Source organism: Poecile atricapillus, chromosome 23 (genome assembly GCF_030490865.1).
Source record: "Poecile atricapillus isolate bPoeAtr1 chromosome 23, bPoeAtr1.hap1, whole genome shotgun sequence".
In the NCBI taxonomy this organism is placed as follows: Eukaryota; Metazoa; Chordata; class Aves; order Passeriformes; family Paridae; genus Poecile; species Poecile atricapillus.
The window spans coordinates 658,888-686,883 of NC_081271.1; the positions used below are offsets into that span (position 1 = coordinate 658,888).

Here is a 27,996-nt window from a genome sequence, read left to right on the forward strand (position 1 = left end):
ACAGTTGAGTCTCAAAGGTGACTTTTCTCCCTCCCACCCCAAATTAATATTTACCACACTGTCAAGAATGTGAAATATCTTCATAAGGCATTAGAAAAGACAGTTGTGACACTCACCTGGGACCTAAGAGATTCCTCAGCTGCCATCTGGGAGAAAGCTTCTTCTTGTAAATTTTGGTGGGACCTTTTATAATCTAGGAAGGAAAGGGGTCCCAGTCTGAGCTGTGTGCACGGTGTTTGGGGACAGCAGTGCCAGGGAGGCTGGGGAGGGGTGACAGCTGAGGGTGACCTCTGGCACAGACCTGCACAGCAAAGGGGCAGCTTGGGCTGCCCAGTGCCTGCCCACCTGCTGGAACAGGATCAAAGGCACTGAGGAGTTCAGCCTGGCCAGGATTAGGATGAGAAAAGCCCACAACCAACAAAACCCCCCACAACTCATCGGTGGCAAAGTTAACTCCTTCCTGAAAGCACTGCTGGGATGATTGATGAGGAGTTACTGCCAGGGATGAACTGTTCAAGGCAGACATTGTTTCGGCCACTTTATGCCCTCGAGTGTGTCACTCACTTTTCCTGAAGAGAGTGATGATTGCAAAAATCAGGACAGTCAGGAGGATGCCAGAGATGAAGGCCAGTGACATGAACAGTATTTCATGGCTGTTGATACACAGAAAATCCTGTCAGAATCCCCAGTTTCAACAGCAGGATTGAAGCACCAATAGCGCTCAAATTCACCAAACTTTATGGAGTGTGACATTTATCCCCAGCCCCAGGAGATTAAAATGTGTGTATCTGCATTGAGCATCTCTAGGAATCACCCATCCAGTGCACACACTAGGAAATTCTAACCAAATTTTAACCCCCCAAGATGTTAAATATGTGATATATAACCCTTCCCTTGCAGAAGGAGGCTGCAGTCTCAGGGAACTCTGGGTTTGAAGTCAGGAAATAAAGGTGCAGCATTTACTTATTAATCCAGCATCTCATTTCTGCATCTTGGAAATCAACTGCAGGGGTGTGCACGGTGGTAGGGACAGTGCTGGGGACAGTGGTAGTAGTGGAAATGGGTCCTGGTGCACCTGCAATAGAAAAAAAAAAATAATCACAAGCTTGTTTTAAAAGGTGCAAATTTCTGCAGTAGCACTGGAACCACATGGGGGCTGTGTCTGTACAGTCTGTCTGAAAGTGGAACCAGCAGACAGGAAAATTCTGCTGCTCAGATGATGACTGTGGCAGGCAGCCTCTGGCAGCCATGCAGCTCTTCCCCAAAGCCCCACATCACCTTAGCACTGCAGCTAAGGAAATCCCTTCAAAAATAAAATACCTGGATCTTCTTTTGAGGAAAAGCTTCCCATTCTCTCAGAGCATTAACTGACAGGAAGAGAAGCTGAAAGGGAAAAGAGTTATATTTATATACATATACACATAAGCAAAACAAACCTGTCATCCTAACTCAAAATACTTGCTTTAGCTTTTATTAATTTCTTGGAAATCTTATAAAAGTGGCACAAAGCCACTCGAAGCTGGCAGCTCCTCAGCATCAACCCCTGCCCAGTGTCCTGTTCCTGAACACGAGCTCACTGCTCCCTGAGGGGCACGGTGCCTTCTCCACCCAGGAAATGGAGGATATTTAAGAACCAAAAAGCACCTACAGGACTCATTTTGCAGTAGCTAAAACCCTATGAACATTTTCATAATCTGAAGCAGGTTTGAAAAGTTCCTCCCTTGATGTTTAAGAGACTTTTCCCACCAAAACAGGAACAGTAACCTTTTTCTCAATTTTTTTTTACTCTAGGACAGGGTAGAATCTTAAGAAATAGGGATTCTTAAAGATATTCTACTACAAAATCCTGGCATTTCTCACCACATGATTTGCAAACTGCGGATTGTGAATAATATAAAAATACTACAAGATGAAAATAAACAGCCTGTTCTCTGCTGCTGCCACTTTTCCTACTGCATCCCATTGTCACCACATTTCAGGGGAGTCAAACCATGAAACCTCCCCGTTTCCCACCTCACAGCGTGCTGGGTTTGCAGAAATAAAAGAAGGAAGAAATGATCCAGCTCCATCTTACCTCCCAACATGGAAACGCTGCTGGAAAACTCCCCAAGCCTCAGCACACCAGTTTAACCACTTGCTTTGTGAGAAGAATCTGTCACACCAGTTAAAGGCTCCCGTGTCAATCAGATGTGGCTTTACACAATTGTGGAAGTTGAGCAACTTCACTTTTTTATTTAAATTGACAGAAAACAGGAAACCATGAAAGACACCTGCATTCTCTGGAGCCGTTTATCTGAACAAGTAAGGCAGTTCCAGCTCAGGTTGGCTTGAAGGAAGGTTCTTGGCTCTAAAGGAACCATTTTGGTGAAGTGCTGTACTGCAAGTGTCAGAAAATGGTGTTTCTTGGTCCCCTGAGGAACGGGATCGCAGGCACTCCCCAGTGTGTGCTCTTGGCTTCAGGGACCACATCACTCACACAGCATGAGTTATTCATGGGGGTGCTCTGCCGGGATTTTGGAGTTTTGAAATCCCTTCAGGGAAATGCTTCCTATGAAAAGAAAATGAAGAGACTTCTGGAAGTCCAGGGAAACTGCTGTGGAATAAACTCCCCTGTTTCCCTGCTTTAAGCTGAGTATGGACACCATCAGCTGAGGGAGTTTTTCAGCTTTTGACACATTTCCTGCCTGATCACGCTTTTCCCAGAACCCAAACCCTTTCAACACTGCGTGAGGCTTTATGGTGAAAGGGGATTTCCAGCTCCTTTAGAGAACCAGAACATTCACCCAGAGCCCCTCCAGCAGGCGGATGGGAGCACAAATCCTGATTTCAGAACGTGGGTACAAGGACAGCAGGTTGCTATCTCACAGAATTTATAACACATTCAGCACCAGAATTTTTCTCTGTGAAGTTCTGTATCTCTGAAGTGTTCATGACCAAAGAGGGGACCCAACAGGATCTCACACACTGTGGTTTCAGCTCATCCCCCACCAAAAACCAGCTGTGGTGGTTGGTGTGAACATCCAGTGACTTCAAACACAAACAGGCAGGGACTGCTGCTAGTGAAAGACAGCAAAGAGGTTTTTTCATTTGTTTAATGATTTTACAGTCACAGAGGAGGAACTGGGACATGTCAGTGGGCTCAGACTGCTCACACGGCTGCGTGGGCACTCTTGGACAGCGCCTTCAGGTCCAGGATGCACTTGGCAATACTTTCCTTTTGCTGCAAGAGAAAGGAAACAGCCCTCAGGAGACAGTTCAACAAGCAAAACAGACATTTAAATACATTTTAGAGAAACCTTCTCAGACCTACAAGTTACTTGTTAAGAGGGACGCAATTATAGCTCATGAGGTCAGAAATTCAGATCCAATAAAGCACAGACTGATGGAATCCCAGAAGGTTTGGGTTGGAAGGAACCTCAGAGTTCATCCAGTCCCCCCCTGGCCAAGGTTACCCATCACCTCCTGAGCCAGGATCCCTGAACAGAAAATCTTAGTGCAGGCTAAAACGTAAAGCAGGGAAAACCCAGCAAGTACCTGCTGAGGTGTGATGCTCTGAACAACGTTCTTCTCCACCCACTGGATCATGTGGTCCTGCTCCTTCTGCCGCTTCAGGTTCTGCATGGCCACCTGGTAGTCCAGCCTCTTCTTCACCTCGTTGTACACCATCAGCAAGCGCTCCCGGTAGTTGGTTTCCAGCAGCATGGCGATGTTGTTCTGCAGGGAGCAGGAGACAAGAGGCTCAGTCTGGCAGCAGAAGATGCTGTGGCAGGAGTGCAGGACCCCAGCAGGGCAGGCTGCCCTGGCCCCAGCAGCAGCAGCGCTGCCCTGCTCACCCGCTTGGCGTCGAACAGGTAACTGCGGCCTTCCACCCGCCACTGCTCCTTCTTCTCCTCCTCGATGGCCGTCTGCAGGGCCTGGATGGCCTCGTTCTTCATGGCTAAAGCTGAGGCCACTTTCTCCTGGAAGAAGGAAAGAACTCCACGCTTCAGAGTCAGGTGCAAGGAAAACAAGTGATCTGCAATTAATCCTGAAATGTTGCATTAAGCTGAGAGAAATGTCTGTGTGAACTGCCCCGTGTCACGGCTCAGGTTATGGCAACAGAGAAGAATGAGGGCTCACAATCAGTCATGGAATCCCAGATGGTTTGGGCTGGAAGGGAACTGAAATCCCATCCAATCCCACCCCCTGCCATGGGCAGGGACACCTCCCACTGCCCCAGGCTGCTCCCAGCGCTGTCCAGCCTGGCCTCGGACACTGCCAGGGATCCAGGGCCCCACCACCCCCACAGGGAAGAATTCCTTCCCGATATCCCATCTAACCCTGCCCTCTGGCAGCTCAAAGCCATTTGTACTTTAATAAAACCATTCCTTACAAACAACTGCAAACTCAAATTACAGAGTCCTCACTACCTCGTTAAGTTTGTCAGCAAAAGCTGCAACATCAGCCCCAAACTTCTTGATGCCATAAATGATGACTGTCAGTATGCAGGCAGCTGCTGCTGTCTCGTGGTTCACAACGTAGATCTCCTTGGAAAGAAGGTAGAGCAGGAGGCCAGTGCCCAACATGTAGGGCCCTACAGGAAAAATAAAGCAGCATTACTTATATAAGGCATAACAAGGCTCAATAAACTCAAGTACCTAAGAGGGAGTACTTTAAAAGCTCACGAGGTCAGGGAGAAGTGTTCTATTTTACCAGGACAACAAGAAGAGCCACAATTGCACCTGGCAAAGGTGCCACAAGGAATCTCACTAGGTCCTCACCTGACATGGGACCTGCTGCTTCTGCTCATTCAGAAACATGCAGAATTTCCTGTTTAAATGTTTTAAGGACCAACAGGCAATTAAATCTTTCTATAAAATCAAGCCTGTGGAACTCTGTCAACTATTAGGAGTCTAACTTTAGAGCCAGGAGTCCTGCACTGGATTGTTCTTCACAACCTGCACATGCAGAATACTCATTTTTAGTAATATTTTACCTTTTCAGCAGCCAGAACTGGTGAGCAGAACCAGGTAAGTATAGCTAAAAATGGTAAAAGTCTATATTAACCTGTAACTCCTGTTTTAGGGTAGAGAAACTGGAAGAACTCCTCAGGGATCAAACCATGACGAACTTCTCCTCCCTTCTCAGGCAGAGGTGGCACAGGTGCCAAACTCTGCTGAGTTGTGTGCAGTGGTCTTGTGGTGTGCAACACCCTGTGAACAAGGAGAACATTTCAAGTATAGTTCTTATTTAAAAAATAGACAGAACTAGTCCCCCAAAGCACCCTTAGACAAGGCTCAAACACATTTCCAATTAAGTAGGTAAGTGGTGAGGCCCGGGCACGGGGCACCCAGGGGAGTTTGGCTGCCCCATCCGTGGCAGGATCCAAGGCCAGGCTGGACCTGCTCGAGGTGTCCCTGTCCACGGCAGGCTGGATGAGTTTTGAGGTCCTTTCCGACCCAAACTATTCCGTGATTCGAAGGTGGCGTTTACAGGACACACCTCCTCCCAGGAAGTGGGTGGGACTAGATAACCTCCAGAAGTTCCTTCCCACCGTCCGTCATTTATACTCCCACAACATGAATGGAGAAAATAAAGAGTCAAAACGGCAGAATAACGCGGTTTAAGCACAAATCCCGGCCGGTGTCCGAGGGGCTCCCCCGGTACTCACCCCACGGCGACGGGCGGCGGCAGCGCCCTCAGCGCGGCGGGGGCTGAGGGGACAAGAGGGCAGAGAGCGCGTCAGGGCAGAGCTCGGCCGGCACCCCCCGCCCGGCACCCCGCTCCCCCCCGAGCAGCGGCGCTCCCCGCGGCTCACCGGCGCGCAGCACGAGGCGGGACAGCATGGCAGGCCGGGGCAGGCCGGGGCAAGGCCGGGGCAGGGCCGTGAGGAGCGGCGGCGCGGAGCCCTCGTCCCGCTCGGTGACCGCCGCCGCCGGGCGCTGAGATGGCGGCGCGGCTCTCGCGAGAGCGCGGGGAGGCGGGCGGGGGGCGGGCGCTCTCGCGAGAGGAGGCGGCGGCGGGAGGCACGTGGGGGCGCCGCCGGCCCCGCCGCCGCCGCCATGGAGGAGCCGCTGCCGCCGCCGCCGCCGCCGCCGCTGCTGCCCCAGGCGGCCCCGCCGCCCGCCCCGCCCGACACCGCCGCGCCCGCGGCCTCGGTGGATGGGGAGCCCGCGGCCGATGCCGCCTCCGAGTGGAACATCCCGCCCAACGCGCCCGCCTGCATGGAGCGGCACCTGGAGCGCGCGCACTACCGCGCAGGTAGCGGGGCGGGGGGCGCGGCGGGGCCCGGGAGCCGCGGGCGCTGCCCGGGGGTCCCCGCGCCTCCCCTCGTGTCTCTCCCGCAGACGGGGCCCTGCTGCTGGGCGCCTCGGGGCTGAACGGGCGCTGCTGGAGCGGCTCGCTGTGGGTGTTCGCGGAGCCCCGGCGCGCCCCCAGCGAGGGATTCTGCACCGCGGGCGTGCAGACCGAGGCGGGGGTCGCCGACCTGTGCTGGCTGGCGGACAGGGGCATCCTGGTGGCCTCCGACTCCGGTAAGCGCTGGGGATGCCGCCCTTCCTTGGCTGGGGTGTGTCCGTCCCCTGTGCGGAGCTGGAAGCCCCCGTTCCTCACCGAGCATCCCCTGCATCCCCAGGGGCGGTGGAGCTGTGGGAGCTGGAGGAGGACGAGAGTCTCATCGTGAACAAGTTCTGTAAATACGAGCACGATGATATCGTGACATCGGTGTCTGTGCTGGCAGGCAGCAGCCAGGCTGTCAGCGGGGGCAGGGATTTCTGGTGAGTGTCCCCAGCCTGGCAGCCGTGTGGCCGGGCTGTGCTGGGCGCTCACTGCTCGCTCTTGTCCCCAGCGTGAAGGTCTGGGACATCCCGGAGCAAATGGTGCTGCACTCCTACAGAGGTGAGTGCCAACCCAGCCTTCTCTGGCCTTTTTTATAAACCCCTTCACATCCCACTGTGACCCTTTCCCCCTTTCCCCCTGTCTGGCTCCCTCAAGCTCAGGGGTGTCACAAGGACTTGTGGTTGCATTGGGCAGCTCATCATCACTTGGGTAGGAAGCAGTCTGCTGGAGCAGGAGTTATCCCGTGTCTGGGCATGACTGTTAGACTGCTGTGCCTCTGGAGGTCCTTGGGAATACGTGGGAAAGTTGGATACAATCTTTGAGGCTCTTTATCCTTTTGTGCTTTTGGTAGCTCACTCCGATGCAGTGACATGTGTGGCTTCCTGTCCTGGTAAGGACACTGTGTTCCTGTCCTGTGCTGAGGTAAAGCTCTCTCTATTGTCTAAACCTACCCCATTAAAATGAGAATTAACTTTAGCTATTTACACTTTAATGCACTTAGAAACCACCTCTTGTGTTACTGCAGTGTTCTAGTCTGATAAATTTATAATCAGTTTACCAAGCTGATTCCTACAGGTTTGTATCAAATCTTGGGAGCTCCTAGTTCTGTCCTGGGGATGACTGAAGGCTGCACTTAATGACAGCATCATTTTAACCCAGAGGAAAAGGCAGGGACATTTTGCCTGTGAGTCAGCAGCGAACCTGAATTTATGCCACAAAGAAATTGTAAAATTCTTCTCATTCCTTTTGGATTTATAGGACAACAGAATTTTACTCTGGGACACCAGATGCCCCAAACCAGCTACCCGAATTGGTATGTGTCTGTGTGCAGTCACTGTTTCTGCATGAGTTTGTGTTGGAAGGAATAAATTATTTTATGCCTGACTTCTAACTCCAAATCTAGTGATGTGCCTGTTAAAACCTAAGGAGATCTAACACTGTCACAGAAGTACAATAAGCTTGAAACACTTGTCTTGATGCAGGAGCAGTGCTAAATGAGATAGATGAGGAATATCTTTGTGCTGCCTCCTTCCACACTCACCCATTTCTTCCCTCGCAGTTTGCAGTGCCTGTAATTACCTCCCTACCTCAGTCATGTGGCATCCACAGAAAAGTGACATCTTTGTCTTGGGTAAGAGCCTGGACTCTCACCAGGAAAATCAAGGTTGTTGTTTTCACAGGACAGTTTCTGCTGGTAACTTCAATCCCCCCTCTCTCCCAGGTGATGAAAGTGGAACAGTTGCACTGGTGGACACAAAGAATCCTGACTCTGCCCTCAGCGCTGCTGTGCACACCCAAGGCATCACAGGCTTTGCTTTTTCTGCACACAGGTACTGAAAGATTCTGGTACAGAACGAGGGACTGCATCCCCTTAAAAGCTTTAGTTATTTTGGAGTGAAACCTATGAGAGTGCTGGGTTTGGCCCTCTTATCAAGGAAGTTGTAGCAGAGAATAGAGTAAAAACCAAGCAACATCTCACTTCTGACACGTGCTAATGTCCATGACAAGAACTCTGCAGTTCCACAATTACTGACCCACACACCGTGGGGATTTTCCTAATTACAGTCACCTCTGATTAAAGAAGGATCACTGGCTTTCAGACTCTCAGAATACAGAATATTCCCACTCAGTGTACAGGCACCCTGCCAAATGCTGATGGAAACACTTTTGTAAGATTTTTGTGAGTTAATTTGCAGTACCTGGGTCAGGATCACTAAGAACTCTACTGTTCACAAGTTTATCCCTAAAAATTGTTGTATTTGCTTGTTCTAACTGTGCTCTCATCTCTCTAGTTCACCCTTACTGGCTTCCATCAGTGAAGACTGTTCAGTTGCTGTTCTTGACTCAGACCTCTCAGAGGTGTAAGTACAGATGGAACATACTGCTGTTCTCTTCTTGAGTTAATTATTAATACACAGGATGCTTTGGGGTGGAAAGGACCTTAAAGATCATTCATTCCACCCCCTGCCATGGGCAGGACACCTTCCACTATCCCAGGCTGCTCCAAGCCCTGTCCAACCTGGCCTTGGACACTTCCAGGGCTGGGGCAGCCACAGCTGCTCTGGGCAACCTGGAGGTGGAAATGTTCCTGAATAAAGGAGCATCATCCTAACAATGCAGCAGTTAGGGATTTCCCAGGCCCACATCCTCTCTAATGATGGCTAATGGAATGTTGGTGTTTTCCAGGTTCAGAAACCGCTCTCATCGAGACTTTGTGAAAGGCTTGTCCTGGTCTCCTTTAGATGATGCCTTGCTCACTACAGTTGGATGGGATCATCAGGTTTTACATCACACTGTTCCCCTCCCAGCTGGTGAAGCTTCTGGAATCAACTGTGTAAAAGAATAGTTTTATAAACTCGTGGTCCAAGTTCCTTGCTGGCATCACTTTGATTCTGCTGAAGTCACAGGTGTGTGAGCTGGAGTGTGGGGTCTGTTGTCTGCCTCAAAGCTTGTGGCTGAGAAGCTTCCTGTAGTAATTTTGAATTAGGCATAAGTTAGTTACAATACAAGCTCTCTCCTCAGGAGTAGCTTCTCCTGTAATAAAAGACTTTGGTTTTACTCAGAAAAAAATTGACTTCAGGCACAGAGGAGACTTGGAGAGACAGGGAATTAGGTGTAATGAAAAAAAAAAAAAATAAAATCAAAAAGACTTGATTCAGTTCTCCAGACTACCCATGGAATTAACAGAAGCTTTTGGGGGAGGTTAGGAACACACCTCTTGTTGGGTAGATGGGAGATCCTCACCCTTGAGCAAAGTTCTTTGCTCTGTAAATCAGGTGGAATGAAAAGACCTGTTGGGATTCAAGGGCTTCTAGCCCTTGAAGGGGTTCCAGTGCCGTCCTTAATGCAGCATGTGGTGGAGAGGACTCAGCCCCAGTGGCAGCCTGGAGCCTCTGGTGAGCACCACTTGTGCCCTGGTGGGAAGTGAGGCTCCCAGCTGCAGCCCAGCACCTTTGGCATGGTGCTGGAATCCTGGGCTGCCAGCAGGGAGTGGGTGCTGTGCTCTGACACCACGGTTCATCTCCTCTGTGCTGAAGGCATTCCTCAAGGATGAGACCTGGGAACAAAAGGTTTCTGTGAGGGAAAAACTGGACTAAGGACTTGAGTTGTCATTTGCTTGCTTCTGTTGCAGACTCTGCTTAGTGATAACCCAGATCCATGCACTTGTGATGAGTGACTTCTTGTGCTGGCACTGAGGGGACAGGACAGTCCCCTACCCCCAAACCAGACTCCACAGAACCTGTAGAGGTGTTTTTGTCAAATGCCACATACATTTCTAACTCAGCTGTTTCCCTGGAACATGTTTACCTGGAGAAGGTCACTGCTCTGCATGCATTGCTGCTGCTCTAGGTATGCCTTGGTCTGGCCTAGTATTTCCTAGACAGAATTAAGCAAGTCCTGACAGATGAAACAAAAATACCGTTGAAATGAGTGTTACCCCCAGTTCTTTAGCATGATAGCAGCACTTAAATGTACACTGCTTCCAGTTTTTATCTCTGCATACACATAGGTTTAGTTGTGCAAAGCCCACAATGAATTTTTAGGCAGACTAAGCTTCCCCAGGCTCTGTACTTGTCTCATACTCTTTGTAAATCTCACTTGCTGCTTTTTAAATTCCTGTGTCATACAGATGTTCACAGCAACTTCCTGTTCCAGAGCAGTGTATGACAAGAAATGGTAAATGATGATCAAAATAGACATTTCCTCAGAAATACCCCTTGAACCACAGAGTCCCCTGCTAGGGACCTGTGATGCTGTACTGAAACAGGTCTTGTGCTGGTTCTGAAACAGTTGTCTTGGAAGATGGTTTTCATTTGTAACTGGGTTTAAGTTTCACTGGGCCACTTCTGTAGCACTGAAGAGCAAGCTGAGATCATCCACACACTTCAAGTTGTGATTTCAGTCCCTGATATTAAAACTGTTCTTAAATAAATGTTCACCGTATTCCTGTTCAATGCCAGGGTACTACAGTTCTTCAGCACCTGGTGCAAAGCAGGCTCTGGGTCCTGCTGTTTTCCAGGAAGTCTTTCCAGAACTGTGGGGTTCCACCATGCACAGCTAAAAACAAAAGTTCAAATATCAGACATTAAACCGTATTAGGTTGCTCATATTGCCACACCTGAGCAAAACACAGCAGTCCCTGGCAAAAGACTCCTGGTGGATGGTGAAGCCTGTGGGGAGAGCAGGTGATAAATAAACTTCTTTACAATTAAAGACTGAAGAACCCTCAATGCTTCAGCATCTGGCAGGTGTTTGTGGTGCCACAGGATGGCAGCAGCTGCCCTCGACAAGGGCACGGCAGCACCGCCCAGCTCTGCCTGGAGGAGTATCTGCTGCTGGGGCTTCCAGCACCTGCACCTGGAGTTTTTCACTCCTCAGAGAAGCACAGAAGAGCAGCAGTTCAGGAGTCACTCCTGGGGTGCAGTTTGGACCAGAGGTGTTGTACCAGTGCTGGCAAGGCTGCAGGAAAGTCACACAGACACGTGAGCAGCGTAGCAGAACACCAGCAATCCCACATCAATCCTTGCTGGTTTTGCAGCTCCCTGCCAGGGAATGCAGGGAATTGTGTGGGGTCTGTGGCTTGCTCAGCTGTCCCTGCACCACACCCCATTCAGGTTTGGGGACACCTGGGTACATCCACTGTGGCTGCAGTAGGAGCTTCAAGGCACACATGGCCCCCTTTCCTCCCTCACAGCCTGCTTCTGCAGCCAGGGCTGGATGGAGATGAGAATGCAGATCAGTTTAATCAGTTTAATTCTGAGTGGAGAGCAGCAGAGAAACCTTTTGTGTTGCTGCTTGCATTGCTCACTGTGCTTGCAGCTTTGGGCACAGCATTCGAGTTGGGACTTGTACCAGGTATGAGAGTTTCTCCCTAATGAAGGGCTCCAAGCCCAGGACTATTTATAGAATCTGCTCCTGTGCCAGCCTGCCCAAGCAGCTGGGTGTGAGTGACAGAGCTCTTGGGGCTCAGCTGCCCCCTCCTGCCTTGACTGGGCTTCTAAAACACTGAAATGGCCACAGGCTTTGGATGAACTGCTCAGAGAAATTGGACCAAGTTCTAGGTAAGATGAAATTCAAACTTTACTGAGCTACATTTTCCCATCCTTTCAAGGATGTGCAAACTTCTCAATCCTCCAGCAGACAAGACTGTGTAAGCAACATTAAAAAAAAAAGTCATACCACACATGTAATAAAACATCCAGAAATGTTTAATGCAAGAAGGTTGGTGTTCAATGGCACTTATAAATAAAAGACTTTGTTCAATACTTTACAGCTAAAGCTCTGTTACACTCCCCTAGCAGGAACTTGTGAGGAAGAGGCAGCTGCAGGGGATAATTTAAGTTGTATCACAACTTGAATTACCACACTGCATCAGAGAGGGTGAAGTGAGAATAATTCCACACTCAGGTCTCAGGGTTGCTCTCAGCACTGGGCTGAGGCAGGGTGCTTTGCTCCATTAACACCCCTTAGTTTTGTTTCTTCTCACTGTGTTGCTAAATTTCCCTAGTGAAAGAGCTGGGAGGAGCAGGACCAGGAGCAGTTTATCCACAGAACCTGACAGAGTTACCTGCCCCAGGAAGAGGAGGCTCTCCCCCATCCCTGCAGTCCTCACCTCCTGAGAGATCTCACTGTCCCCAAGTGCTCTGGCTGCCAACAGCTCTGACAGTGGTTCCTTTGTCACAGCAGCCCCAGAATCAATGGTGAGTTGTTTCTCAAATACCAGAATGTGCTGAAGGCATTCAAAAGCAGCAGGGATAGTCCAAAGGGTCTGAAGAATAGAAGTGTTCTGCTGCTGAAAGCCTGCATGCTAACCAGTCCTACAACTGGAAGCAGAGTCCAGCCTGATTCAGTGACAGCCCCTGTGCAGTCCCAGAATCTGTTCTTGAGTGAAGAATGGCTATTTTATAAAGCTGACTTCTATTATCACGCTTCTAATACTTAATTAGAACAACTATGTCTGCTAGAAGTGACACACTCCATGGTGTCTAAGACCATATTTCAGCTACACATGAACTGTGTGTCTGGATGAAGTAGTAAATGTGACATTTAAAGCAAGTGCCAACACTGGAGTGTCACATTTTTCCCTACAAAAAAAAAAAAAAAAAACAAAACCAAAAAAAGCAAACAAACTTGTGTTGGGGAGATTGTAATTTGGAAGAATTCTTGAGGTGGAAGATTGCACACATACCCCCTGCCCTCACCATTTCTGGGCAAAGTCAGTATCAAAAACTGAAATCACCCAGCCTTAAAATTGTTTTTGAGAGCTCATTTGCAATTATAGCTTATTATTTTGAAAAACAAACAAACAAACAAAAACTATCAAGAAGAAAAAAAAACATTAAATTGTAACCTTATCAAAGAGACTTCTTTGTTTGCTTTCAAGCTAAACTGGTGAAACTTCATCCAATAGCAAAACATGACCCTGAAGGCCCTGAAGGAGGATCAAGGATTTACTTCTACAAATGAATGAGAATGCTCAAGATTCTCCTTGCATAGAGAAAATTCCATGTTTTAGGGTAGGTGGTATTCCACATGACACTTGGCACACTTAAATGTCCTTATAATTGCTCCATAGTCACTTTTCTCCATAAAATTCCAGCACCCAGGTATTTAAAGCCTATTATTTCAATATTAGCTGGGGTGAACAATGGAAATCTTCCAAGTCACTGTGACTTACTGGCATAAAAATGTCCTTTGAATTAGCTATTAGACTGATTATTGTATTTGCATTTCCATTTTATTCACAGCAAAGTAAAGTTCAGAATACTTTAAAGCTGCTGCAATGTCTGAAAGGGATGTTAAATTATTAGGTAAAGCTGGAAATAACACAAAACACAGAATGCCAGTGACATGACTCGAATATCAAGATAACTTTTGAGAATTCAACTGTGAAGGAAAATTTATCCCTGATTTTGAGCTGAATGAGCAAGATCTGCTTGCAGGCCACATCCAGGTGTGTGCCAGGCAGGGTAAGCTGGAGTGGAACCAGTGGGATTTATAGCATTGAAAATAGAAAGTGCTTTCCATAAAAATAGACTCATGTCTCAAAGTGCTTTTAGTTTGCCAGTGATTAGAAAATATTCTCTACAAGTTTTTACAGTTATTTTACAGTGATTTTCAGCAAGTTTACCTAGGAGGAAGATTCTCTGTTTCTAGCTTCAGGAATTATTCACAACTCAGGTCAGCTGTCGTGAGACCCCACTGCTCACTCTGGAAGCTGAAACCCTCTAAGGCTACTCCGAGCTCCCACCCCTGTGTCCACCAGCAGCTGCTCAGAGGCACCAGCGGGAATCAGGGGCAGCTCTGCACATCCAGAACCTGGAAAAGCACCGAGGGAAACAGCGGGAGCCAGCTCCTTTCCCTGCAGACACCCCAAACACCACCAGGATAAATACAGTCACACTGAAATTTAGCTTCAAAGCAGGCACATGAAAGCCAATCTCAGTAGAATAAGTAGAATAAGGACTCTTGGGGTCACAGGGCTGTGATGTGGCAAGAGACCCCTCGGGGACAGCATCAGCAGCCCAGCACCTGGGCGAGTGGTGGACACCCACCAGCCCAAGGAAAAGGATTGCTCCATGACCTATGTCTCCAAAGTGCTTTACAGCCATCCAGCCAGGCCTCACAGCCTCCTTCCATGAGGAATAATTACCAACAGAAACATTTACAGTGACCAAAAGGCACAGCAAAGCAAGGCCCCTGCTCCCGAAGCAGCTCCTGGAGGAGGGGTCGGAGCCCTGCTCGGCAGGACAGGCACTGACTGCCCAGGGCTGGGTTTAAGGCAGAATTGATTTGCTCCAAACTCTTGAAGGACAGAAAGGCTCAGGATCTAGGCATCTCCTCCTATCCCACTGGCCTCACATTCTTATTTTAATCCCTGACATTTAGCTATACACTGCTTTGCTTCCACTGTGCACATCTCTCAGCCGGTTTCTCCCTGCTCACAAACATGCTGGTGTTAAACCAATTAACAAACAAACTGCAATCAATCTTTCCAGTGCTGATGCTCTTTAAGGAGAGCTGAGGATGCTCTTTGGCTTTCCTAGATGGCCTATCAGTCTGCAATTCTGACAATAATCCAGGAGGGAAAATGGGAAAAAAGGAAAGCACATTTGCTCATGTAACAAGGCAGCGGCCTGCCCTCCGCAGTAACAACTCTCCTCGACAGTCTTTTGAGATAAGCCTGAGTCTCAGGCTCGTTCCCCACCTCCGTCAGCAATTTCAAGCAGGAACGTTTTCAGGCTGGGTTGGGACCGTCCCTGGTGCTGTAGAGAAGGAAAGGACCAAGCCAGGCACCCTCTCGGCCGTTGCCAGCCGGACGCCGGCGGGGCGGCCCCGAGGTCCGGCCTAGCGGTGGCTCTGGTAGGTGTAGGAGATGGGCTGGCGCGTGCCGGGCCTCACCGTGAAGGTGTTGGAGGGTGCCCCGTAGTGCGGGGTGCCGTGGGCAGGCCTGCAGGGAGAACAGAGGGGAACTCACCCAACGCCCAGGCTAACCTTGGCGTTCAGGCAGTACCACAATGATCATTTTATCGCTTCGTGTCTCCACTCAGCGAGGTGGGGAGGGAGGGAGACGGGCACTGGGGTCACAGCTGGCACCAGGGGGGAGCCACAGAACGCTCACTGCCCTTGGAGCGGGAGCGAGCAGGAGCCAAGGGGCAGCGACTGCTCTGGAGCCCCAGCGCTGCTGTGGTTCCAAGGGACACTGAGGACAGGGAGGGCTGGGCCCAGGGGACACGTACCTGCTGCCTGTCAGCACGCTGCCGGGCGAGAAGTCCCCGTTCTGCCCCTTGTACTTGGTGTCAGCCCCGCTGCCGCCGTACGCCGTGCCTTTGCCAGCAGCGTCCGTGGACGCCCGCCTGCCCTGGGTGCCCGAGGGGCCGTTCCTGTGGGCAGAGCCCAGGCGGCGAGACCCCTCCCCGGCCGTGGAGCCGAACCCCCCGGTGCTGTAGGAGGAGAGGGTCCCCGAGGCCCGGGGGGCTGCAGCTGCCCGGGGGTAGGAGCTGTCGGGCTCTGACATGTACAGGCGCTTCTTGATCAGCGGCCGTGGGTTGGGGCCGTGGCTGGGGAAACTCGTGGAGCTGCTGTAATCCGGGTACTGGGGTGTGAAGTTGCCGTTCCTCCAGCTCTTCTCCAAGGGCAGCGGAGCTGCTGGCTCCTGGTTGCCCCCGTAGCTGCGGCTGTAGCCAGACCACCTGAAATAGCGCGGCTCGCCTGAGCTCCGGGTGCTCTCAGGGACACTGGGGCACTTGCGGTTCTCCTCCCGACTCGGGAGGGGACCCTCGTCCGCCTCGTTGCTGAATTCGGGGGGTGGGGGGATAATCCCGAAGTCCAGCGCCGTGTCCCCGTTCTCCTCCTCCCTGGGCACTCCGTGGTGGGCTGGGCCAGGCTGGCTCGGCTGCCCCGAGTCCAGCAGGCCCCGGAGCAGGCTGGAGGCAGCGGCTCGCCGGGGCCCGGGGGGCTGTGCCTCGCCCACCGCCCGCCCGGCCCTGCCCTGCTCCGAGGAGCTGGAGAAGGAGGGGGCTTTGCTCCAGCCGGACCCCGCTGGACTGGCCGCGGACGGCCGAGGCACCACAGTGAAGGAGTAGGGCTTGGACTCGTGGCGGAAGAAGCTGCTGGAGGTGGTGTCTGACGAGGCACTGCTGAGTCTCAGGGGTGGCTTTGCCCTCAGCACGGCCGCCCCCTCCCCGCCCTGGCGGCCCCGCTGGGCGCGCTGCCGGGCTGCCAGCAGCAGGGCCATGGGTGAACCCCGCTCCACGCGCTCCCCCGTCACGGGGTGGATCAGCACCTCCTCCTGCCCCGCTCCCGAGATGTCCGGGGGGCTCCTGGCCGAGCTCCTGGGGCAGGGGGCTTCAGCTGAGCCCGGGGCACAGTGTGGCTCGGCCGAGCTGGCCCCAGCCCGGTGCACTTTGTACTGGAAGATGGCCGAGCTGGGCTCTGGTGCCGGGCTCTGTGCAGGGGACGCAGGGGGTGAGGAGGGGGTGGGAGCAGAGGGCTCCTTAGCTGGTCCCTGGGGTGGGTCTGGAGGACTCACGCTGCTGTTGAGGGACCCCGGAGCAGGGCTCACGTTCTCTGTGACCTTGCCAGGAGCAGGAGCAGCAGCAGGAGCAGGAGCAGGAGCAGGAGCAGGAGCAGGAGTAGGAGCAGGATGGTCCTTGTGATCTGTCTCATCCTTCGCAGCAGCCACCGGGGCTGGGAGCAGGCTGGGGACCGGTTGTGGCACCACTGAGTCACTTGTGTCAGGGGGGCTCTTCCTCACTGGTGGGGTGCTGATGCCATTCTCCACACCCTGCTTCTGGCTGCTGAGCCCCACAAGAGGTTTCCCCTCTTTCTTCAGGGACAGCACAGCCTCCAGCTCGTTCCTGATCGTCATCACGCTGCGGGGCTGTGTGTCAGGGCTGCTCTCCGGGGCGGTGACTGCAGTGCTGGGAGAGCCCCCGTTGGTGCTGGGAGGGCTGCTAGGCACTTCTTTCTTCTCCCTCTCCCCTTCCTTGGATAACCCTGTGTCCTTCTTGGCGAGCTGGGGCTCGCTGAGCCCCGGCTCACGGCTGCCAGCACGGCTGGGAGTGCTGTCCCCGGGCTGGGGAGCAGCCGGCTTCTCCAGCGGCCTCTCCTCCCGGCGTGGGGAGCGCAGCAGGGCTGAGAGCTCATCCCGCAGCTTGTTCAGGTTGCTGGCATCCTTCCAGTCATCCTCGCACGTCGGGTAGTCCGGAGGAGGGAGATCCAGGTCGTTCGCAGTGAGAGGTTCAGATTTTGGAGGGGAGTCTCTCCCGGCTGTTTTCAGCTGGGGAATCTTCTCCACCTCAGAGCCTGGCAGTGGGGACCGGCGGCCGGCAGGATTCACCCCCTGGCTGAGCCCTGGGCCCGGCTTGGGGCTCAGAGGAGGGGGTACAGCCGGCTTCCCAATGCCCTGTCTGAGCCCGGAATTTCCCTGCTCGGCTTCTCCCGGCCGTGCCTTGGCCGCGGGTCTGATGGTGAAGCAGGGTGGGAGGGGTGGCCGGGCGTGAGGCTGCCTGGGGACGGGCTCCTGCTGGCCGGGCTGGCCCTCCTGCACTGGGATGGATGAGGAGCGCGCAGGGGCCGGCGGCGGCACCTTGAACGACCTGGGGAAGGTGAGGTGGGGCTCGGGCTTGGGCTGCAGGCTCTCCTTGGGGCTGGGGGCTGCGGGCTCCCCGGGCTCGGCAGGGCACAGCGGCCCCTCGGCATCCGCCTGCCTCGTGTTCAGCACCGTCTCGGATTTCCACTTGGAGATGCCGGGGCCGAAGGGCGCGGGGTCCCGGACCCCCGGTGGGGCCGGAGGGATGAAGTCTGGAGGAGCCGGGGTGCTGGGAGGGGACAGGGCACAGGCAGGAGGTGGCGGGGCTGCCATGGCAGGAGGTGGTGGCACCATCTCAGGCGGCGGGGGTGGCAGCATTTCGGGGGGTGGAGGGACCGGCGAGGCCAGAGCGGGTGGCAGAGGCGCTGCCGGAGGGGGTGGAGGGGGTACCGATGGCGGCGGGGGGATGTCTTCATCCAGGTCATCCCCATCGAGGGCCTGCGGGCGCAGGTCCCCCACCGAGCTGTACATCCGGTAATTGCCATTGAGCTGGGAGCCAGAGCCTGCAAGAGCAGCGAGAGCACAGCCTGTGAGCCCCTCTCCATCATCATCATCATCATCATCATCATCATCATCATCATCAACATCATCAGGCCACTGGCCTGCCCAGGGAGCCAGCCCCTTGCCAGGCTTCTCTAAAACTTCCTGAACTGTAACAGCCTCTCTGCCCCACCCTTTAGGAATTAATTAATTTTGAATTACTTCAAAAATAATTAATAGCAGACTCTATTTTAGCATGAAAATATATGGGCAGCGTGTCTGCTCCAGAGCTTGGTACACACACACTTCCTGCCCTGAGGGTTTGGTGAGCACTTTGTGCTGGCCAGGACTCCACAGAGAACATCCCTTACCGAGAGCTGCCTTTTCCTCAAAGTCTTCTGGCACCGACGGCGTTGGCACAGCCACCCCATGGGATTCTTGGGCGTTCTGCAAGAGTTGAGAAAACAGAGCTGTCAGTCTTCAGCCCAGGGATCAGAGAAAGGGCTGACAAGCAGCTGGTAATCTGTTCACACAAGCCCTGATGGGATCCAGGGCAGGCAGTGATAGGGAAGTCCCTGTGGAAGCTGCTGTTGACAGGGTTTGAGGGGATGAGTGAACCGATCAAGGCTGCACAGGCCATGGACACAATTCCCCCGTGGTCAGGAGCGAGGGCTGCAGAGGAATTTGGCTATTTCAAATCCCCCTGGGGGCTCCTCACCGTTCCTGTCCCACACACCGAGCAGCTGCCCCGGCTTTGGGGGTGTTTTTCTGCAGCAAGCACTGCCACACTCACCAACACCCCGCTCTGAGGCCACCGACGGGCCTGCAGGGCCCTGGGAAACTGGCACAGCACATCTGAGCGCCAAGGGCAAACTGCTCCCGGTGTGGTTTGTGTTCCGCTCTCAATTCCTCCCTTCACATTCGTGCTGGGAACTCAGCAGTGCCCGAAGCCGGTACAGCAGCAGCAATTCAGCGGCCCACACATGTGGGAGGCCCTGGAGCGCCCCGGGTGACTGCAGCCACCCAGCCGAGACATTCGGGCAGCCTGACTCGCCTGGAGCTCTGCTCGGGGCTCTGCTCGGGGCTCTGCCAGCAGCAGGAAACCTCTCCTGTCCCTGCGGCTCAGGGCTGGGGGGCTCCGAGGGGCTGGGGGGGCTCTGAGGGGGCTCTGAGGGGCTGGGGGTGCCCTGAGGGGCCGGGGGGGCTCTGAGGGGCTGGGGGGGCTCTGAGGGGGCTCTGAGGGGCTGGGGGGGCTCCGAGAGGCTGGGGGAGCTCTGAGGGGGCTCTGAGGGGCTGGGGGGGGCTCTGGGGGGGCTCCGAGGGGCTGGGGGGACTCTGAGGGGGCTCTGAGGGGCTGGGGGTGCCCTGAGGGGCTGGGGGGGCTCTGAGGGGGCTCTGAGGGGCTGGGGGGGCTCTGAGGGGGCTCTGAGGGGGCTCTGAGGGGGTTCCGGGGGTCTCCAGGACAGCCCTGGGCACTCGGGCCGGGCAGGACCGGGGGCCGGCTTGGGGCACCCCGGTGGCAAAAAGATGCCGAGCTCCGAGGGAACATCCAGCGAGGGACAGACAGACAGACACGGGCAGCGGTCAGGGACACGCTGTCCCCCTCCCGGGCTGCATTCCTGCCCACCCCGGGCAGATGTTTGCCCTGCTAACAGCCCTGGACAAAGGAAATGTTATCCTGCCATCAGCCTGCGCCTCTCCCCAGCCATTTCCTGCACACAAAAGCCTGGATAATGATTGAGCCCCTGCCCTTTGCCTTTCGCTGCCGTTATCACCGCTTTAACATCACAGTGCTCCGGGATTCCAAAGTCTCCTGGACCAAAGGTCATTTGTTCATCCAGCCCCATCCAGGCTCAGACAGAACATTACAGCTCCACTCTGTCCTGGCTGGGGAGCCCAGGAGCTGCTGGGGCAGAGCTGATTCAACAGCAGCACCTGGGCTCCTCTGGAGAGCCCTGGAATGCCCCAGCTTTGGCCAAAATAATAGGAAAATACACATATTTCACATGCTACATCCATCACCCTGCAGATGACCAAAAAACCTCTGTAGCCACAAGGGAATGAGGTCCTGGTGAGCCGGGAGTGAGGGAATTCATATCCCTGGGGTTGCACAAAGGACCAGATAACTCTGTGCTGATGGAGAAGCCAAGGCCTGAGAAAGCATAAGGGCACATCCTGAACTTCATCTGAGAGCCAGAGGGGAGACAAAGGCCAGGAGAGGCACTTCAAGAGCTGATAGTTCAATTGTCCAGAGCAATAAGATACCAAAATCACAAAGAATAAAACCCCAGCAGCTCCCATTTGCTATGGAAATCCATTGCTGCTGGTTTCCAGGGAAGCAAAGATGTCTGAGCTCTACATTGCCAGCATATGCATCACCTGTCTGGGGAGGAGTGGGGAGGAACTGGCAGTCAGAAGAGAGCTATGCAAAGCTGGAGGACACGGTCTGCACTTCATAAAGGAGCAGCAATTTTGGATGTGTCATTTCCAACTGGGCAAGCCTGTTCATCACCAAAACCTCTGTGGCAGTTGCTAATGCTCAGCATCTCTCAAAAACCACCCGTCCCCACATCATGAGCTGGCTTCTGAAATGGAAAGCATCCCCAGCACGCTGCCAGTCTGCAGAGATGGTTGGGAAGATCGTTCCTGGTGTTTGCTGGGTGTAGCCAGCCCAGAAAACCTCCCACTGATTCAGAGCAGGCTCTGGGTGCTGTGCCAGGAACCTGCATTTCCAGTTTGTGGTACCTGAATCAGAGTTGTGCCTGCTGAGGATCCCGTGGGGGGAAGCTTTCACTGTAACCACCAGGAATTACTTTTCATCCCTGGAACAGTCAGACGTGCCCAGTGAAGGGAGCCTGCCTGTCCCCATGGGCCCCAGCTCCCCGGGCTCTCAGGAGCACCCCCTGCCCAGCCATCAAATGACCAAGGTTTGAGGCTGCCTGTTACAAAAGCCACCCCAAAATACAACTGCTGAGCAGCCTGGGGTCTCTGAGAAGCCAAGAATTTCTCTGAATATGAAGGGCTTCCCCCAATCTCCTTGTTTTTGAGCTAGGGCAGTGTGGTGGTTTCCTGAAGGGATTTATTCCCCTGGGATGCCAAAGCTCTCCTGCACCTGCAGTGCTGGGGGAGCCAGGGGGACGTGGGGGGACCCTCTCCTGCAGTCCCTGCTGGGATTCCGTGTGGGCCAGCCCAGGGCTGGGGGAAGGAGGCTGCTCCAGGTGCAGGGTGCAGGAGCTGCAGGGCAGGGCGGGTGCATCCTCCTGACTCACCGGAGCTGCTCCCCGTGGGTGGGGGGAAAGGGTTAAGGCAGGAGCTGCAGAACCGCCCGGTGCAGGTGTGTACCTGGTGCAGGTATGTGCGTGGCAGCAGAAGAGTCTGTGCCAGATCAAATGATCATCAAACCTCACCAAAGGAGCACAAACATCCAGCGCAGACTGATCCTTCAAAGTGCTTTCCTACTAATTCCTTCAGTTAAAGCTGTTACTGTCGAGGGGAGGCCCAGCTTTGTGAGGGACCCTGACAAGGGAAGAAGAGCCCCAGGGCCAGCTGTGCCTCTGTGGGCAGCAACAGCAGGGCCTGGGTGCCCTCAGGATTTGTCCTGGGGGCATTCCTGCTGTCAGTGCCTCTACCACACACACTTCCATTAGCAGAGATCACCTCCTTGTCAAGACCAAAGGATTTAAGCATTTTCCTGTCTTCACTGAGCTCCTGAGCTGTGGGTATCACTTCAGTTTAGCTATGGGCATCTCCAGAGCCCCTCTGAGCACCCTGCTCTAGTGGAAGAGGGGGGAACAAGGTGAGCTTGAAGGTCCCCTCCAACCCAGATCCTGGGATTCTGTGAATCCTGTGCCTCACTGTGCTCTTTGTAAGACCTCTGGAAAGTTCTGCATGGGGTTCCTCAAAGCCAGCCACAAGCAAGCGTGGCTTCTGGAGTTACAGCCACCTCCAGGCCCTCTGCTCTGGCTGTTTTGGTCCTTGCTGCTGCTGCTGGAGCACTGGTAGCTCTGCAGGGAATGTTTTTTTCATAGAGATTGAAAAGAATCATCCCCTGCACACTCACAGCATCACCTCATTCCTCTGCTGCAGCAGGACTGGGGTCACACTGGGGGCTCCAGCAGCACACCTGATGCTGGGACAGATCCTGCCAGCAGCAGTGAGATAAACGCCAGTGCAAGCCTGGTCTGTCCTCTCCGTGCTCAGCAATTATTCTTTAATTGAGAATGTGAGTGTGACGGTGCTCACGCCTCTCCCCTGAGTGCCTCATCCATGGCCCAGGCCAGCCCTGAGCTCAGACACAGCCCCTCGGAGCCAGGGTCACTGCAGGGGGGTTTCTGCTGTCCCTGGGGCTGGGGACACCAGCTCCAGCCCAGCAGGGACTCGGGCACTCACCAGGGGCAGGAACGTCAGCAGCGGCCGCACCCTCGGCCGCGGTTTCAGCGTTGCTGTGCCAGAGTCTGTCACCGTCCCGAAGCGATTGTCACCGTAATACACCTGGATCACGTCACCTGAGGGGAGAGCACACTGTTAGCACTGAGCTTGGGCACTGCCAAAACACCGGGCACGTTCAAAGAGAGCTGTGGAGAATTTGCTGCATCAGCTGCCAGGAGTGGGCAAAGCCCAGCAGATCCTGAGGAAATCCTGGGTGTCCTGGAGGTGAGTGGAAACCAGGGAGAGAAAGGTCCCGTGTGTGCAGGACAGGCACTCACAGCCCTGTCACACACCTGCAGAGCACAGAGAGCCTTCCCTGAGCTCTGCAGGATGGAACTGAAGCAGCTCAGAGGGAACAGGATGCAATTCTGGCTGATGTGAGCAGCTGGAATTGAGGGGGAGGCAGCAGCAGAGCTGACCAGGAGGAGGGACAGCTCCTGCCCTGCCGAGCTCTGTCAGAGCACTGACATCCAAACCAGAGGGAATTCCAGCTGCTTCCCAACACTTCCACACTCCAGCCTGCTCTGTTGACCTCCCACAAAGCACTGCCGTGGATGGAGGGAGACACCAGGGCAGGAAGTCACAGGGCCCTGGTGTGACAAGCAGGAGGAGCCAGCAGGAATTCCTGGTTCCCAGCCTTGTGCTTTCACCTTGAACCACACCTCTTGCGCCCGTTTATTTCTGACAGTGAATAAAGCTCATAAAATTAATTTAATTACATTCTTTGTGTCTGATTAGCTGCATGAATTAACAAGCAGAAATACTGAAGCATGTAAACCCCACCTTGGCTGGAAGGAGATACACAAATAACTTGTAGCCAAGGAGACCGACATTAAAGAAAATCTGAGGGTTTGAGGAGGGAGGGGGAAGCAACAAAATGGCTGTGATTGAAGGGAAGGCTGCAGGAGAGCTCCCAACAACACTTTGGTAGTGAGGAAGGGAGGAGAAGAAGAAGGATGGGCAGAAATCAGGAGGAAGCTCTGAAGGAAACAGCTTTACACCAAGTCTAATGAAAAAAGAGGAGGGCAGATGTCTCTGCGTGTCCCACAGAAGGAAAGCACTTGCATGGACACCTGGAATGAAGAACTGAGCACACCAGGGGCAGGGCATGAGGCAGCACAGCCTCTGCTGAGGGACTGGAGGCAGATGAATTCCACACAACCTTCAAACACACCACAGAGTCCAGACACACACCAGCCCTTCCCTTCTCCCACCCACGACCTCCCCCAGCAGCATCTGCCCTGCTCTCCCTGCCCTTCCAGGCAATCACAGCTTCCCCTCCCTCACTTCCCAAACTTCTCCCACTACGAGCAATTCTTTACACAAAGGACATTTTCTCCATCTTTCAAATCAACAATCAGCCTGTGCTTCAGCCAGCCTGGTCCTACCAAGACTTCACCACTTCCTTGCCTGGGAGGGCCCAAGCACTCAGGAGGAGCTGCTGGAGACCCAGGAAGGACAGAAGTGCCAGCAAATTGCCTGGAAGTGTTCAATGCCAGGCTGGATGGGACTTGGAGCAGCCTGACCCAGTGGAAGATGTCCCTGCCCATGGCAGGGAGTGGAATGAGATGAGTTTTAAGGTCCCTTTCCACCCAAACCACTCTGTGATTCTGTGATGATTAATTTTGTGGGTGACCCCACATTCAGTGAGTAAGGAGCAGGAATTAAGGCTAAGGCAACAGGAGAGTTTGGACTCAGACAGCCTGAGCAGCGACAGAGTAGTTCTGAGACTTGAAATGATGAGTTTATATTTAACAACTCACTAGGTAAACCCAGTGAGAAACTGGATTAAAGATCACAAGGACTTTGATCCTAGATTACTAAGCATCGCTACCCTGAATGCTTTAATTAAAGTCAAATGAAGTGCTTGTAGTTGTGTTTTCTTTGCTAGATAAACAGGACTTGCCTGCTGGGAGCCCATCACCAGCAAGACCTGAGCTCTGCCAGCCTCGTTTCCTGGAAGGAGGGATCAGGACATGCACCCTTGGAAGCTGTGGGAAGCAGCTGGCTCAAAGCACTGGCCTTGCTTCGGCCACTTTTTGACATTCAGCCTGTCCTGGAGACATTTGTGTTTGCTCAGCCATGGGAAATCAAATAAACAATTTGCCACTCATGTAATGGAACTTCTTCCTCCCCGGGGGTTGCATCACCTGGAGGAGGCGCAGCAGGTTTGAGCCGGGGTATCCACAGCTCCCGGGAGGAGGAGGAGGAGGAGGAGGCATCAGTCACTACATTCAGGAATCTCTGAGTCAGGGACATGCAAAGCTACACCCATTCCACATTGCTTAACTTGTGTTTACTCTGTGTGAGAAACCAAGGTGGGGATCAGCAGGAGCAGTGGACTCCTCCTGGCACGGAGCTGTGCAAGAAATGTCCCAGGAACAGGGCTGGGGCTGCCCTGGGCAGGACAGGGCTGTGTGTGGGGCCAGCCACAGCAGAGCTGTTCCTCGGGCTGCTGTCCTGCTGTCCTGCTGTCCTGCTGTCCCTCAGACTGCTGTCCTGCTGTCCTGCTGTCCCTCAGACTGCTGTCCTGCTGTCCTGCTGTCCTGCTGTCCCTGCTGTCCCTGCTGTCCCTCAGACTGCTGTCCTGCTGTCCTGCTGTCCTGCTGTCCCTGCTGTCCCTGCTGTCCCTCAGACTGCTGACCCTTGAGCCACTGTCCTGCTGTCCTCAGACTGCTGTCCTGCTGTCCCTCAGACTGCTGTCCTGCTGTCCCTGCTGTCCCTCAGACTGCTGTCCTGCTGTCCCTCAGACTGCTGTCCTGCTGTCCCTGCTGTCCCTCAGACTGCTGTCCTGCTGTCCTGCTGTCCTGCTGTCCTGCTGTCCTGCTGTCCCTCAGACTGCTGTCCTGCTGTCCTGCTGTCCTGCTGTCCCTGCTGTCCCTCAGACTGCTGACCCTGCTGTCCTGCTGTCCCTGCTGTCCCTCAGACTGCTGACCCTGCTGACCCTGCTGTCCTGCTGTCCTTCAGACTGCTGACCCTTGAGCCACTGTCCTGCTGTCCCTCAGACTGCTGTCCCTGCTGTCCTGCTGTCCCTTGGGCCACTGTCCTGCTGTCCCTGCTGTCCCTCAGACTGCTGTCCTGCTGTCCCTGCTGTCCCTGCTGTCCCTCAGACTGCTGTCCTGCTGTCCCTCAGACTGCTGTCCTGCTGTCCTGCTGTCCTGCTGTCCCTACTGTCCCTGCTGTCCCTCAGACTGCTGTCCTGCTGTCCTGCTGTCCTGCTGTCCTGCTGTCCCTACTGTCCCTGCTGTCCCTCAGACTGCTGTCCTGCTGTCCTGCTGTCCTGCTGTCCTGCTGTCCCTGCTGTCCCTGCTGTCCCTGCTGTCCCTCAGACTGCTGACCCTTGAGCCACTGTCCTGCTGTCCTCAGACTGCTGTCCCTGCTGTCCCTCAGACTGCTGTCCTGCTGTCCCTTGGGCCACTGTCCTGCTGTCCCGCTGTCCCTTGTGCCACTGTCCCCTCCTCACCCCGCTCCCTCAGCTGTGGTGTCACACTGGCCCTGCCACTGCCCCCTCCACAAACCAAACCCAGGGCAGAAATGCCAGGAGGATGCTGAGGAGCATCCAACAGCTGTTCCTTAGGCTCGGCTTTCAGGATTCCCGTCCTTTGCAGTGTGACCCACAGCTGAGCAGAAAGCTTTTGTACTGCCACTGCAGAACTGCAGCCACGGAAATCTGGCTTGTAATAAGCAGACACAGCAACTTCTTCTTTTTTTTTTTAATCCAAACCACATCAGAGAGAAGCTTGAATCCTCCTCAGATTTACGACAGTTAGAAATCAGCAATTTTCCTTCTAGGTTGCAGAGTTGCATGAAACTCCCTGTCACATTTTAATTTTATCTTGGTTTCAGCAGCTTGGCCTTTGGGGTGTAACCACCTCGCTGTTGCTTTCACAGACAATACTTCACCCTGCACAGCTCAGCAGGCAGCACTTCCATTTTTTTTCATCTTGGAAGAGTTTGTTGGGCTCTCACAGCCACCAAACTTCATCCACAAAGTGCTATCGTCTATCTACCTGGCTCCATTACTATTAATTTGGCTCCCTCCTACATGAGCCTCCAGGGCACCGTATTGCAATTAAAACCACAAAGAAACACAAATTAATCCCGAGGAATATGCAACCCTCAGCTCCCTCCTCGCTCGCAGCCCTGCGAGAAACAGGTTTATGAGTAAATAACTCAAACCTGGGAAGGCTCAGATCAAGAATGGCGTGGGAAAGCGATAGAACACATTCACAGCCACTCGTCAGCCTCTTTTAGCCGAGTTTAACTCGCCCAGAGCCGGCCTAGCCGAGGTGCGGAGCCGGCTCCGGGAGCCGCGCCGCCCATCCCGGGGTGTCCGAGCGCTCCCGGAGCTCCCCCGGGGCAGCAGCGGAGCCGCCGCCGCCCCCCTCCGCTCCCCCCGGGGCCACTGACCGGTGCCACCCGCGCTGTCCGAGGTCACCTCCTGCGTGAAGATCCAGGGCGGGTTGGTGGCGAACAGGGACGCGGCGCTGGGGCTGGAGTGGCGTTTGCCGAAGAGGCGGCTGAAGGTGCCCTGCACCGAGTGCGGCTGGTGCTTCTTCATGCTGGCCGAGCCGGGCCGGGCATCCCGCACCGCCGGCACCGACAGGCTCCGGAGGGGCGGGGACGGCCCCACCCCCGGCCCGCCCTCGCCAGGTGTCCCCGAGCCCTCGCCAGGTGTCCCCGAGCCCTCGCCAGGTGTCCCCGAGCCCTCGCCAGGTGTCCCCGAGCCCGCAGCGGGGCCAGCCGGAGGGACAGAGGCACCGGGCGAGCTGAGCCGACACTCGGGGCCGTCCCAGAGCGGCTGCTGGCCCTGCACAGACACCCCCAAACCCCACCCTGTGCCTGCCGCCTCCCCTTCAGCTCTGCAGAGCCCTGCCCAGAGCCCGGGGTGAGGAACCTCTCCCTAACATCCAGCCCCAACCCTCCAGGCTTTGCCCTTCCTCTCCCTCCTGTTTCTCTGTCCCTTCCCCTCCTGCCGAGGCTCGGCTTCCCTGGCACGGCCGGTGACACCGGGGGGCTCGGGGGGTCTGGCTGCTTTCACTAAAAAACCTTCAAGGTGATGGGACTTGACCCCAAACCCTTTCTAGTTTCAAGTATGAAAGCAAATTTCTAGCACTGATAACGATTTTTTGTGCCATGCAAGTAAAAATTGAGAGTTAATGAGTAACACTGGCTGC

General features: G+C 54.2%; 3 protein-coding genes across 3 annotated transcripts; 1 reads left to right on the plus strand and 2 right to left on the minus strand.

The window, feature by feature from the left end:
- Positions 1-3,060: 3,060 nt before the first annotated feature.
- Positions 3,061-5,961, minus strand: ATP5PB (ATP synthase peripheral stalk-membrane subunit b). The gene is made up of 7 exons (XM_058856095.1): positions 5,798-5,961; positions 5,651-5,693; positions 5,047-5,192; positions 4,410-4,573; positions 3,834-3,959; positions 3,535-3,714; positions 3,061-3,220 (listed from the first exon to the last, which is right to left on the minus strand). The coding sequence occupies exons 1-7, from the start codon at positions 5,823-5,825 to the stop codon at positions 3,149-3,151; spliced, it is 759 nt and encodes a 252-aa protein (XP_058712078.1). The 5' UTR covers positions 5,826-5,961; the 3' UTR covers positions 3,061-3,148.
- An 80-nt stretch (positions 5,962-6,041) lies between these two features.
- WDR77 (WD repeat domain 77) lies at positions 6,042-9,188 on the plus strand. Its single transcript, XM_058856096.1, has 10 exons — positions 6,042-6,240; positions 6,327-6,512; positions 6,614-6,755; positions 6,827-6,876; positions 7,169-7,239; positions 7,576-7,630; positions 7,877-7,948; positions 8,039-8,147; positions 8,610-8,678; positions 9,004-9,188. Exons 1-10 carry the CDS (start codon positions 6,042-6,044, stop codon positions 9,161-9,163), a joined length of 1,113 nt encoding a protein of 370 aa, XP_058712079.1. The 3' UTR covers positions 9,164-9,188.
- Positions 9,189-9,620: 432 nt separating this feature from the next.
- C23H6orf132 (chromosome 23 C6orf132 homolog) lies at positions 9,621-27,536 on the minus strand. Its single transcript, XM_058856093.1, has 5 exons — positions 27,230-27,536; positions 22,781-22,896; positions 18,763-18,838; positions 15,558-18,414; positions 9,621-15,268 (listed from the first exon to the last, which is right to left on the minus strand). Exons 1-5 carry the CDS (start codon positions 27,378-27,380, stop codon positions 15,166-15,168), a joined length of 3,303 nt encoding a protein of 1,100 aa, XP_058712076.1. The 5' UTR covers positions 27,381-27,536; the 3' UTR covers positions 9,621-15,165.
- Between the last annotated feature and the right edge of the window lie 460 nt (positions 27,537-27,996).